The sequence below is a fragment of the Danio aesculapii genome, chromosome 13 (genome assembly GCF_903798145.1).
Source record: "Danio aesculapii chromosome 13, fDanAes4.1, whole genome shotgun sequence".
NCBI lineage: Eukaryota > Metazoa > Chordata > Actinopteri > Cypriniformes > Danionidae > Danio > Danio aesculapii.
The window spans coordinates 15,326,836-15,339,631 of record NC_079447.1 but is presented as its reverse complement, the minus strand read 5'-3'; the positions used below and the strand labels follow the sequence as shown (position 1 = coordinate 15,339,631).

The window sequence follows — 12,796 nt, the reverse complement described above, 5'->3', positions numbered from 1 at the left end:
TAAATTTATAACATTACATATGGAACTGATTTAAATTGTAAGCATCCTATTACTAAAGGCACAGGTTTCAAACTCAGTTCCTGAAGGGCCGAAGATCTGCACAGTTTAGTTCTGACCAACCCTAATTAAACACACCTGATCGAACTGATCGAGTCCTTCAGTCTTGGTTGAAACCTACAGGTAAGTGTATTGAAGCAGGGCTGTGGCCCTCCAGTTTGACAGTTTGAGTTCAGACTTAAGGCATTTCATGAATAGGAATAGGAATTATTTAGATTTACCTTTAAAAATGTACCTATTTAATACTTTTTTTCAGTGAATATCACATTTTGTGGTCTATATTTATTTCTCCCTACAGTATTAAGAAGGACATTATCTATCCTGTTCTTCAAGTAGTCTTATATTTAAAAGGGACCAAAATTAAGCTATGAAAATCAGCATTCTGATAAGGTCTAGTACATGCTAGTCATATAGGGTTTTCGATAAACTTAAACAAAAGTCTCAAGCGCAATGTCCTTAAAAGAGTTCATTTCATAAAAAAAGTCTTCTGGAATCATTAAAAGCTGGACAGTCCAGTCCAATATGTTTAACTGTAAGGGAAATTGTGCAGTACAAACATTGAGTAGGGGCTTCACCTTCACCAGCAAAAAACCTTGGGTTATTCTTGTTTGTCCAATAGGACATCTGGTAAAAATCACTTGATCAAATCTAGTCTTAACGTTCAGTTTGAAATTTCAGGTTGCATTTCATACAATTTTTTATTTTCAATACATCACACTCCTCTTGCTACTTCTTTTTATATTTCCTGTGACTTTATCGAAGCATTGAATCACATTTACAGTAGTCTATTACCTTTATATGGTACAGTACAAGTCCACTGGTTAGAAGATTAGCAATAAGTTGTTGGCTGCAGTTCGCTAATCACTGCTGTCTTTCTAATGACATTTAAAAAAAATGTATTAAGTAAAGATGAATCATAGGTGGCATGGTGGCTCAGTGATTAGCATTGACGCCTCACAGCAAGAAGATCGCTGGTTCAAGCCCCGGTTGGGTCAATATTTCTGTGTGGAATTTGCATGTTCTCCCAGTGTTGCCGTGGGTTTCCTCCGGGTGCTCTGATTTCCCCCAAAGTCCAAAGACATGCGCTACAGGTGAATTGGGTAAGCTAAATTGTCCATAGTTTGTGTGTGTGAATGAGTGCATGGGTGTTTCCCAGTGATGGGTTGCAGCTGGAAGGGCATCCGCTGCATAAAACATATGCTGGATAAGTTGGCGGTTCATTCTGCTGTGGTGACCCCTGATTAATAAAGGGACTACGCCGAAAAGAAAATGAATGAATGAATTAAATTGGCCTTAGTGTATGAGTGTGTGTGTGTGGATGTGAGAGTGTATGGGTGTTTCCCAGTGCTGGGTTGCAGCTGGAAGGACATCTGCTGTGTAATACTTATGCTGTATAAGTTGGCGGTTCATTCCGCTGTGGCGCCCCCTGATAAATAAAGGGACTAAGCCGAAGGAAAATGAATAAATGAAAATGAATCATGTTTAAATGTTCTTCAATGTTCTACTATTTAAATTTAAGATCGCTGTTCTTTAGCTTCTAAATCGTTTTAATAATAACTATAAGTGTCTGACTGCTTTGTATTCATGTTCTTATATCTAAAATGACATTGGACAAGTGCTCCAGCATGTCAAGCATTCTGAGAATCTCAGTGTGACGTCTAACGACTCTCATTTAGTCCGAGGTAAAAATAAGAATATAAAGCTCATACCATCCTCCCACTTCTCTTAATGTTGATATATAAAGATCCAAATGAATTCCCCATTGTCTCTAAACCGGACATTCTGGCTGAAGATTTTGGACAGGGAGCATTCTATAGGCAGTGGGTTCCTCTAAGGCAACTTTGGACTGAAACATCAGTCTGATTTGTGCTCCTCGCAGGTTAAATTTAGACTTGACTATGCAGCACTGTAAGTTCAAGGTGAACATGATTTGATTTTATTCCCTAGTGGTGCTCTGTTTTCTTTACCTTTTTTCCCTCGCCATGTTCCTCAGCAGGAGCTAGCTCATTTATCTTCCTTGTTACTGTGTTTTCCTTTCGTCGTTCAGTTTTTAAAGCATATTCCAGTGTGTTAGGCTCACTACATGAAGAGGTCATCAGTCCCAGAGGCACCCCACTGCTTTTGAGGACACACCATTGGGTGTCAGTCTAAGTGTATGTCTCTCTGCAGCGCTTCTCAGGGATCCACAGTGGGAAATTGAAAATGAAAAGCTCTTGACATTATAAATCTCAAAGCTCAACATATTCTTTTATGCTTCCACTACCTTTGATTGGCAACCCTTCTCGTAGGAGGTCTTTTGAAATGGGAATGCATCATATAGGTGCACGATCCACTGTTTGATAAAGGTTGATGACTTCGTGAACGTTGATGAAAATTATAAAAGCAGTGATTTGAAATAGATAGCACAACCCTGCTGTGCACCTTGAGATAGAACTCATCCAAATCAGAAGCCAAGCTGTTATTAAAACCACTCAGGAACTAGACAATTACAGCATTGGAATTACCACAAAAGCATGGGGCAGGTGAATAGGAAAATTAATAGCATATCCAATAGGGCATATCCCATTAATTCTGTAACATGCGGATACAAACACCACTGGCAGTCTGAATAAGGTACACAGGAGAGTGGAATCAAAAGAAAATCTCATTTGAAGTGTCCCACGAGTGGGCCTCATTATTATGTGTGTGTAGGCTTTAGTCCGTAAGGGCAGTCGGTACCGGGCCAGCCGTTAACTTCACTATGATTAATGGGGTGACAGCTTGGGCAAAGTCGGAGAGCTGCTGGCCCCACAGGGGGCCCAAACAGAGCAGAACTGGAGACCAGCTACTTTCAGTTCCTTACAAGATACTACGAGAATATGCAATGAGACACTATACAGATATCGCAGAGCAACAGCTTTTGGTTATCTGCCACCTGATAGAGGGGAATCATTAATAGTATAAACCCCAATTCACACTGCACTCATAGACGTTGACGATCAACAGATTACAGTATATCATTTCTCACAAATACCACGACCAGACAAGAATAGGTTAGCATGTTCAATCGACAAAAACTGTTGGTAACACACTCATCCAGACTGACAAATAGGTGTGTAAGGAATCATGGTTGATCCAGGATTCGTACAGATCATAACCTACTGTTCAGAACGCATGTGACCCACGGATTAATACATTTTTTTTACTGGTTGGTTAATCCTAAATTTGTAACAAATCGCAGAAAGATCGCCTCTCGCGTCATCCAAATCACATGTATGAACGCATTTAGGCTTTCTGGTCAAATACAATGATGACGGAAGAAGTTGTGGTAGGTTATTCGGGATGTGGTGGGTTTCATTAAGGGCCACTACTTGTTTAGTCTACATAAATCTTTCGAATCGCTGCATTCAAATCTGAAGTCATTCAAAAATTCAGTTGCATGAAGTTACAAAGAGTCAAATTACACAGAAGTACTGGGATAACAGTTTATAGTTTAGATAAAACTACTGATATTTATGGTAAAGATTAAAATCACCGTCATATGCTCAAAAATAAAACAAAATTACAATTACCTTACATTTATGCAATTATTATTGTTATTATTATTATTATTAGTAGTAGTAGTATTAGTAGTATTACTACATGCAATTACATTATTTAACCAATAGAAGGCAGGCATCAAAAATATGCCACTGAATAATTCTTCAAAAGTGATCCATCTGTTTCAGCAATGAAACATGACATTTTAGTAGTAAACAACTGAATCGTTTATTGAAGATGAGACTAAAAATAAACATGGGGAGTAAAAGGGAATTTTTCACAGTACTGAATATTTTACGATTTATTTTTATTCAGCTGCATTATTTTTAATAAAATTACAGTTTCTAAGTTCAGTTTGTTGAAACTAAAAATCTCTTGCAGTGCTGTTTTTGTAATAAATGGAAAGCAAATTACATTTGTCTCCTCCTCTTTTTGGCTGATCCAAAAATTTGTCCGATCCATGACTAAAAAAACATCATGTGATCTAAACTGTGAGATTTGTGATCCATTACATTATTACTGACAGACCTAAACTGGTCTCACAGTTCATTTCATTTGCGATGATCATGTCATCAATTCGATATCACAATGCATTGATGATGGTAAGCGTCCTCAATTTTTCATTCTACTTGTATGTCATGTCATTTTTTATGTATACATTGTTGTTGAATATCACAGACAGAAATATGAACTGAACCTTTACTTTTACCTGCTCAAAGAAAACACCATTCTTGAATGTATCAAACATCAAGCAAGCAATAACAACAACCAATTCACAATCCTTGTTTTAGTATGCTACTTGTGCATGTGTCTCATCTCCCTCACCAACCATCGTATGCTACCATGAAAAATAACATCAGAAAACCACTAATAAATTATAACAGGCATGTTACTAAACAGATAGCAAATCATTCTTTTCTACATTGCAAAGCAATGTATTCATTATGACACCCCTACTGTTTGACTTTCTTTTTTATATACATGATTATGCTGTCAAACTGTTATATAAACGCAATATCACACTGCGATATGGCTGTATATCGTCACTGGTGAAGGGTACTAAGGAACTCAGGTCGGGTTGACTTCCGGTCAACACACACCTCCCACTAGTGTCGATATACAGCCATGTTGCTGATATAACAAATCGCATATATAATATATACATACCAGTGCTTCCCACACATAGATTTTACTTGGGCATGCCGCCCAGGTATATTTACGGCCCACCCAGGTATGTTTAGTGACACAATTTAAAAAAAAAGTTCATTAATTTTTCTTTTTAACTTTTTTGGCCAACATAACCAAACCTCTGCGAGCGATTAAGTAGTGGAAAATCTTCTCTCTTTTACGCATTTCATACTGCTCCTGCAGCCCCACAGAGACCCGCATCTTTTTGAGTCCGGCCAGGGGTCTACTAAAATGTCTGATATTTGGTTTTGCTTTCGTTTTCTAAGCTGTCATTAATTTCATGCGCACAGCCGCGGGAACAAGAGACATTAAATAATGCATTCTTTTATCTAAACGACTCTGAAAAATTGTACTAAATACTCGGAGAGAACGAAATTACACCTAAATAGGCTGCAGAATATTTGAACACCATTAATGGGTAATCAACTCATTTGTCTTATTTAAACAATATACACATTTTATTAATATTTAGAGATCCTTTTTTTATTATTCATTTTTTTCTGTCATTTAGGCTATTTCTCTTTTGTTGAACAGGATATTTCATTAATTTGAGGATATCAATATATTACATATTTTCTACATCTAAAATGCTTTGTCAATACTGTACAAAATGTCATACAAAGCAGCTTAAACTTGAATGAGAGATAGGGAGAAGCAGATTCTACCTGTCAGTGGGTGCACATGGCTCCTGAAAAGCTTAAAAAGAGAAATAGTTGTTTTTTTTATTTATTTCAATAACCCATTGAAAAGAAAAGGTTTATACATATAATAATAATACATAATAGTAAAAATAGTGTTAAAAATCAAATGTTTTGTTTGTCGTTTACAATTTGTTTTTGTTATCTATTTATGTGCTGTGGGTAAAAGGTGTTTGAATTCGGCTACCACTGCAAGTATATTTCAAACCTGTGGGAAGCACTGTATACTCTATATTCTTGCAAATATATTGCACCAAATATTTTAAACACACATTTCAAGAAAGTTTTCTTGAAAAATCATATACGATTTTCTTTAAACACTGAATATGATGATAATACCAAAAGAGACCAAAAGTATTCCTTGGCCAGTTTACTGCGAGTAGTGAATCTCAAGCGCAAATTCATCATAGATTGTGATAGTCCTAAATCTGTGTCAGACAAAGCAGACATTTTTCTTCCGCATTAAAGCTGTGGGCATGACATTAGAGGCTGCTATCTGCTTGAACAAACTGCTGCTACACAAAAAGTCAATTAATCAACAAGCAAAGGCCACCTGGACCTCAGACTGGAGACTTTATCATGATGTTATTATCAGGAACACCCAGGGGACTATGAAACTTTTGTTACACATTTGTGGGTGAGATGCTCATTAGCCCAGCAATGGTTTTACAGAAGACTCATTACTTTCCAAAAGCCTGTCACGGTCGTGCCTTATAAACAGACTGGCAAGGACACAGAAGCATAGATTGTTTACTTCTGTCTCACTTCTACAGGAAAGGCCTCGTTTATAAGTTTTATTAACCTGAGCATATCAATCAAATGAAGCCAGAGCTAGAGCCTTTATTAAATAATAGGCCTTTTAAGCTTCAAAAATCTTCTTTTTAGACGTCCTACGATGAAGGCTTCAATTGTTCCATTTTTCAAATCTGCTTTCTCACTTAGGAAAGACAGCTTAATGCAAGCAGAGACAGAAAAAGCCTCACTCAGATTCCAGTTTGCATAATTGCACTGCCATTGTGAAGGCGCCCGAAATGACCCATCATTAATCACATGACTCATTATCAAAACATAATGAGTCAAATGAAGCCAAACAGTAAAAAATTAAACAGTCATTACAGGACCTCAGAAGGAATACCAAGCTTTTGTGAAGTGCATAATTCACAAGGGCTTTCTAAAACGGAATTCTTTAGAATTTAAGAAGGAAAAAACCCAGGTAGCAAGGAATTCTTGCCCAGATTTGGCATAAAGCTGGCCTAGCAGGTATTTGTCCGGCACTGCCATGCAGCATGTGGGCCAAACATGGCCCGGGTTTGGCTGAGGTAGATTTGGGCCAGATCGAATGTAGTATTTGACCCAGATGTTAAAAATGTAAAGGTGGGCCACGCAAGCCTATTTTGACCCACTTTTAAAATACATGTAAATTATTTTTGAGTAAAGAAAAAATTAATTCAATTCACCATTATTTGTATAGTGCACTATTACAATGTAGATTGTGTCAAAGCAGCTTCACATCAAAGATCATAGTAAATTGAAACAGTTGAAAAAAATCTGTCAGGTCGCTTTAGGAAAAGTGCAGCCATAATGAAAGTGAAATGCTTCATTAACTCAGGCCCAGTTATGGGTTATTAATTTGGCTGAGACTTGGCCCAGATATGGTGCATGTTTGGCCCTTGTATGGAAGCCAGACTTGGTCCAATCATGTTCCGTAATTCACTGTGGCACATTGGCCAAGCAAAAGCTGATTGTGTGGGCCAGATCTGGGCCAGAAAAGTGTTGCTTTGTGGGAAGTGTTTATTTAATACTTACCTGTATATCCTGTGAAACATTCACATCTGTAGGAAGTTGATGAGATTTTTACACAAGCTCCTTGTTTGCACCCTTTGCTGCAGTTTAGATTTCCAATGATTTCAGAGCAGTTGACACCTGTGGTGTGAGAATATAAACATTATATTAAATTCATGCATATTTATTCAGTGCACTATGTGATTATTGGCATGCCAGATGTCAAGTTGGTGTTATAGTGCTCATGTGAATAAAAAAATTATAATAATGATATAATAATGTGAAGGATTTCTACTGCTTTCCTGCAATGCACTCATCATTACCTTTTAAAAAATAACAACACAAATATTGACTTCAATAATACTGAAAATGCAATCTGGTTTGAAATAATGGTTTAAAATGTTGTATAATATACAACTTGAGTGAGCGCTAGGTCTCACTGCTCGCTGTCTCGTCACCTCAGCTGATTCCGGCTAATTAGCCACTGAGCTCGGCATATACATCGTATTTTTGTTTTGGTTAATGTTTCTTTACACAGACAATTGCCTTTTTGGGATTATTTCCTACAATTATCAGATGATATGGCATGTTGTGTGCACTTAATTGTGCTCACAAACTGTTCAAGTTGCCTCCATTTCCCAGGTGAGTGAAGTTATATACCATCTCTATAAATTTATTTGTTTTATTTAAGATCATTTATCAATTATATTTTTCTTTAGAGCTGTAAAACACTCCAGAATCTGACAGATTGATTAGCTGTAGGCTCTAGAACAGTCATCTGAAGAGTTGTCATATAGTGTTATGTTGGAGTTCATCAATAGCCTTGCATTTACCAACACTATATTTGAAGTGTTTGGAAGTAATTCGCGTTTTCCTCCTGTAGAAAAACGTCATAAGAACAATGTTTAGTGGCTCAATGTGTTACAACAGTGTTTTTAAAAGTCTAAACACTTTATTGATATAGTGTACAACCAAGCACATGTGGTCAGAAAACAAACGAGTCGCAGGTAATAAAGTATTAAGTGTTTCTCCTAAAGTAAAATCTGTCTAAGCCAGGTCCAAGCAAAATGCCAGCAGGTGTCTGTAGCTCCGCCCACTCTCCACCTCTTTGCCCTTATTTGGTACCCCGTTGTGAGTGCGATGATGCGCGAACAAAATGGCGATGGTTGGCCGTGCCTACTTGTAGCTTCTTTTGCAGTGTTCAGAAACCTGTGGGTGACATCACGGGTGCTACGTCCATATCTATTACAGTCTATAGCCTAAGCGCATTTTATCATCTGTAGAAAGTTTGCTTTGTTTTAGAAATATTCCATTATTGCAGTTTCTTCACTTTCACAAAGCATGGTGGTATAGGTGAATAGTGGTATAGGTGAATAGAATTAACTAAATACTGTACTGGGTACTGTAAAACATATGCATATATAAGTTGGCAGTTCATTCCGCTGTGGCGACCCCTGACGAATAAAGGGACTAAGCCAAAGGAAAATAAATGAATGAATTTTTATTTTTAGAGTTAACTTTTAAGCACACAAGACCATCTCATTCAAGCAATCTCTGATTGCCACATTTATATGCTGAAACAAGCTAAACATTGCAAAAACAACAAGCCTGGTGTTTAATAATAATAATAATAATATACAGCCTTCTTGCAGGATATGCGTTAATTCCAACATGTACTTTAAATTCAGTGTACTGTAGGTTGTTTTGGATAAAAGCTGCATAAATTTAGCGTAAAAGCACCTTAAATGTCAGTAGGTGTGCATGTGTTTTCTGTATTAAAACGGTTTTAACATATTTTACAAGCCCAAAGTTTATTTTTAAAGGATAAGTGTCTTTGAACAGAGGCTGCGTAAAAGCGATTTGGTCTTCATGATATACATTTACCAACTGTGTTCAGTTTCAGTTCTGTGCTTTAATTTGTCTCCAATCACAGTGGCCTAGTTGTGATACCCAGCGGTCTCTAAGGAACACCTCCAGTGCTTCTAACTGAATTATTCAAAAGACTTAAAAACAAACCACATTAGCTAGTATGACATTACATTGCTTTGAATATTCGCCAAGAGACCAACATTTAAACAACATTTGGACATTGCTAATATTATTGACAATAGACTAGAGGAAAATGACTGGATCTCTAGACTGGAGGAAAAAACAATTAATGGTAGGTGGCAAAGAAAAAACCATATGATAATAATTATTATGCTCATTTCTGGACTTAAAGACATAGGAGAGGATCAACGAGATAAATAAAATAATTTTCATTCATCTATTTTCTTTTCGGCTTAGTCCCTTTATTAATCCGTGGTCGCCACAGTGGAATGAACTGCCAACTTATCCAGCACGTTTTTACGCAGCAGGTGCCCTTCCAGCTGCAACCCATCTCTGGGACACATCCACACACACTCATTCACTCACACTCATACACTATGGACAATTTAGCCTACCCAATTCACCTCTACTGCATATCTTTAAACTGTGGGGGAAACCGGAGCACCCGGAGGAAATAAAATCATTTAAAAAATGTCTATTCAAATAAATCCATATGGGCTCTGGTGTTGATAATAATTGCACAGTGCTAAATGTGAAGCACTTGCAATTATGACAGATAAATAATAAATCTGTGTCTTCAAAGAAACTAGGCTTTTCTCTGTAGGTGGGTGGACATGCATTAAATCTCTCCCTATCCATTATGATTGAAAGGTCAGCGTGGATTTATAATGGACTCCGCATTAAAGGACTGTTAAGCTCAGTCAACAGCATTTAAGGCATCATTTTGATTCATTGCACAACACAAAATATTGACTGGTCTAATAGAATATAGTAAGGCATTTGCAATGGAAATAAAACTTATTTCACTGGCAATGCCTTTTAAATTCCTGAACATGATGGCAAACAAGATTTTGAATGTATTGACATGAGCATCATTAAAATGTAATGAATTTCAGTGACATACGTATGTTTAAGACCATTTGTAAAGACACACTTTCCAATAAGGAGCCATTAGTTAATCGTAGTGAATATGTTTAGTTACACAAACACACAAATACATTTACTACACTATTTGTTCATCTTTTGAAATGATAGTTAATGTAAATAAAGTCTACATTGTTAGTTCATGTTAACTCACATGCAGTGTTTTAACTATAAGTACAACTATGGATTTTGATAAAGCATTAACAGATTGAACAACGGTTAATACATGTTGTACTGGTTCTGTTCATTTTTAGTTCATAACAGCAAATACATGAACTAACATTAACCCGTGTGCTTTTGGAGATGCTTTTCATCCACTTTGGGGCTTGTTATTATATGTATATATTATAATGGTATAATGTCTCCGTGACTTATCTCTGTAAACCAATAGGGTTCAGCTCCGCGTCTAGCTCCACCTTTTGCTACCCTTTTTTGTGCTAGGTACCCTTTGCAATGGGTAACCAAAAAGGGGTACGGTACGGTTCACCTTTAGGCACCATTTGACAGTGGAACCGGCCATAAAAGCATGCCGAACCGTACCGTACCACTGAGTGGAAATGGGCCATTTTTGTGAAGTGTGACATTTCTATAACACAAATGTTCAGAGATAGATAGAACTGCATTCATGAATTCATCTTTCTGTTATTCCGCTTTAACATTAGATTGTATTTAAATTTATACTCGTGTAACTCCAAGTTTTGCCCCATGTTATAAATTCCCTCAAATCTTCACTTGAGCAAAGTAAACTAAAGTTCCTCACCTGTAAATGGAGCAGGACAAAGACATGTGTATGATGGAAGATCTGTGTAGGCACTTCTCTCACTTAGGCAGGTGCCTCCATTTAAGCATGGCAGCTCATGGCATCCATCAACGTTCTCGCAGTAACGTCCTGAAAAGTGTTTGTGACACCGACAGGTAAATGAATCATCTTTAAATGTAGTTCTGCATTCGCCTTTTCCTGAACACAGCCGAAGAAGAGGTGAGCTCTGGCAGAGCTGAGGCTTTACCAGAACTGCAATGCGTAGGCCAAACCTGCACAGATGACTACTCCCTCTATAAATGACCGTAAAGTAATTCAAACCGGACATCAGCCACTTCGATTCCACTTGCAAAGTACCATTAATACTGCTGGTAAATACCATCTGCTCTTTGCGTGGTGCTATAATCGAGCAATTATCAAACTCCCCTTTAGAAACCTTGATTAGTTGGACACCGTGTTGTTCAAGCGTTCTGTCGGCAGAAACAAACAAGAGGTCTCCAAGCTGAAGTTCCAAAGGGCAAAGTTGAGGAAAGTGATATGGCCCAGTTGTCCAGAAGTGTCCATTTGTTTCTGCTAAGCTGCTCCAGCACTGGGTCAAACTGCTGCAGGTGTTCTCCATGAGGGTCCACCTCACGCTGATGTTCCTTGGCTGAGTGTGCCATTCACGAGACGTGGCTCTGCGGCAGGTTACCTGACTGTACACAGGGTCATATATTACACAGCTGAGCAGGAAGACAATGATAGCTAGCTTTGGGTTTCTCATGTTTGTCTTGGCTCGACTGGTTCTTTATTTATCCGCTTGATGGCTTTGTTCAGTCGGGAGCTTTGCTGGATCTTTGAACTGCCACTTTTGATCTGTAAAGCAGGCAGGTAGGAGTCTGTAAGAAAATATACAATGCGGTAATTTAATGTGTTGCAAAAATAGCATGATTAGAAATGAAGTAGTAGCATGTTTTCTAACACTGCAAGGATAGATCATCCTTCTAATACCTTTAAGTACACACATAATGTACGTCATTTTGCTTAAGGACTTTAATTTTAGAAAATGATTTGCTGAGTGTGTTTTTGTGCTAATATCATAGCTGGTTGAGAAATCAATAGACTAAATAAATAGTGAAGCAAATCGCTGTCTTTATGGATGGTCCATTGAATCATTGATTCAAATGATTTGTTCTAATTCAGGATTTAATTTCTGCACTGTTGCTCTGAGGTGCACAAGTGTTCTGATTTGGCTTTGTATGTAAGTAACATTCTTGTATTTGTACCATTTGTGTAGAATTAATATCAATCAATTAAAGAAAAATCAATCCATGTCGATTCATAGTTTGAATTATAGGGTCATTATAGGCTTTATCATCAGCTTCAGCTTTTGGACTGTTACTGATGTGTGTTTTTATTTAGCGAAGTGAATGACATTGATACTATCAAGATGAATTAATACACCTATAATGTAAAAAATAGGGTTCCAAACTATTTCTAACATATCTTTATTCAAGAATTTACTCTCACTGATTGCCTTGTATGTTTTGATTCATCTGAAAAGAGCTTATGAGAGTCATCTGACCCAGTGGCAGTTCTAGTTTAAATGGCACCCCATATACACCCCCACACAATGTAAAGACACACCTGGAGCGATATGCCACGAAAAAACCTATAGAATACAAAAAATTGTCAGCGCTAATAGCCTAGGTGAAGCTGTTGCAGAGCAATACATAAAAAACTGACCACTAGGTGTCACTAAAGAGCCCGGTTTAGAATAATTCGAAGCTTCGACACATTTGCTTCGACTGTTTCAGTGTTTCTTGAAGCCTTGCTTTGC

The 12,796-nt window shown here is 37.4% G+C and overlaps 1 protein-coding gene across 1 annotated transcript in view; it reads right to left on the bottom strand.

Annotated features, from left to right (window-relative positions):
* Positions 1-11,740, bottom strand: part of eys (eyes shut homolog) — a 407,203-nt gene extending 395,463 nt beyond the window's left edge. Inside the window, exons 1-2 of the mRNA XM_056471602.1 lie at positions 10,978-11,740; positions 7,269-7,385 (exon numbers count right to left, since the gene is read on the bottom strand). Of these exons, the coding sequence (XP_056327577.1) occupies positions 7,269-7,385; positions 10,978-11,740 (880 nt within the window). The remainder of the gene's footprint in view (positions 1-7,268; positions 7,386-10,977) is intronic.
* Positions 11,741-12,796: the final 1,056 nt, after the last annotated feature.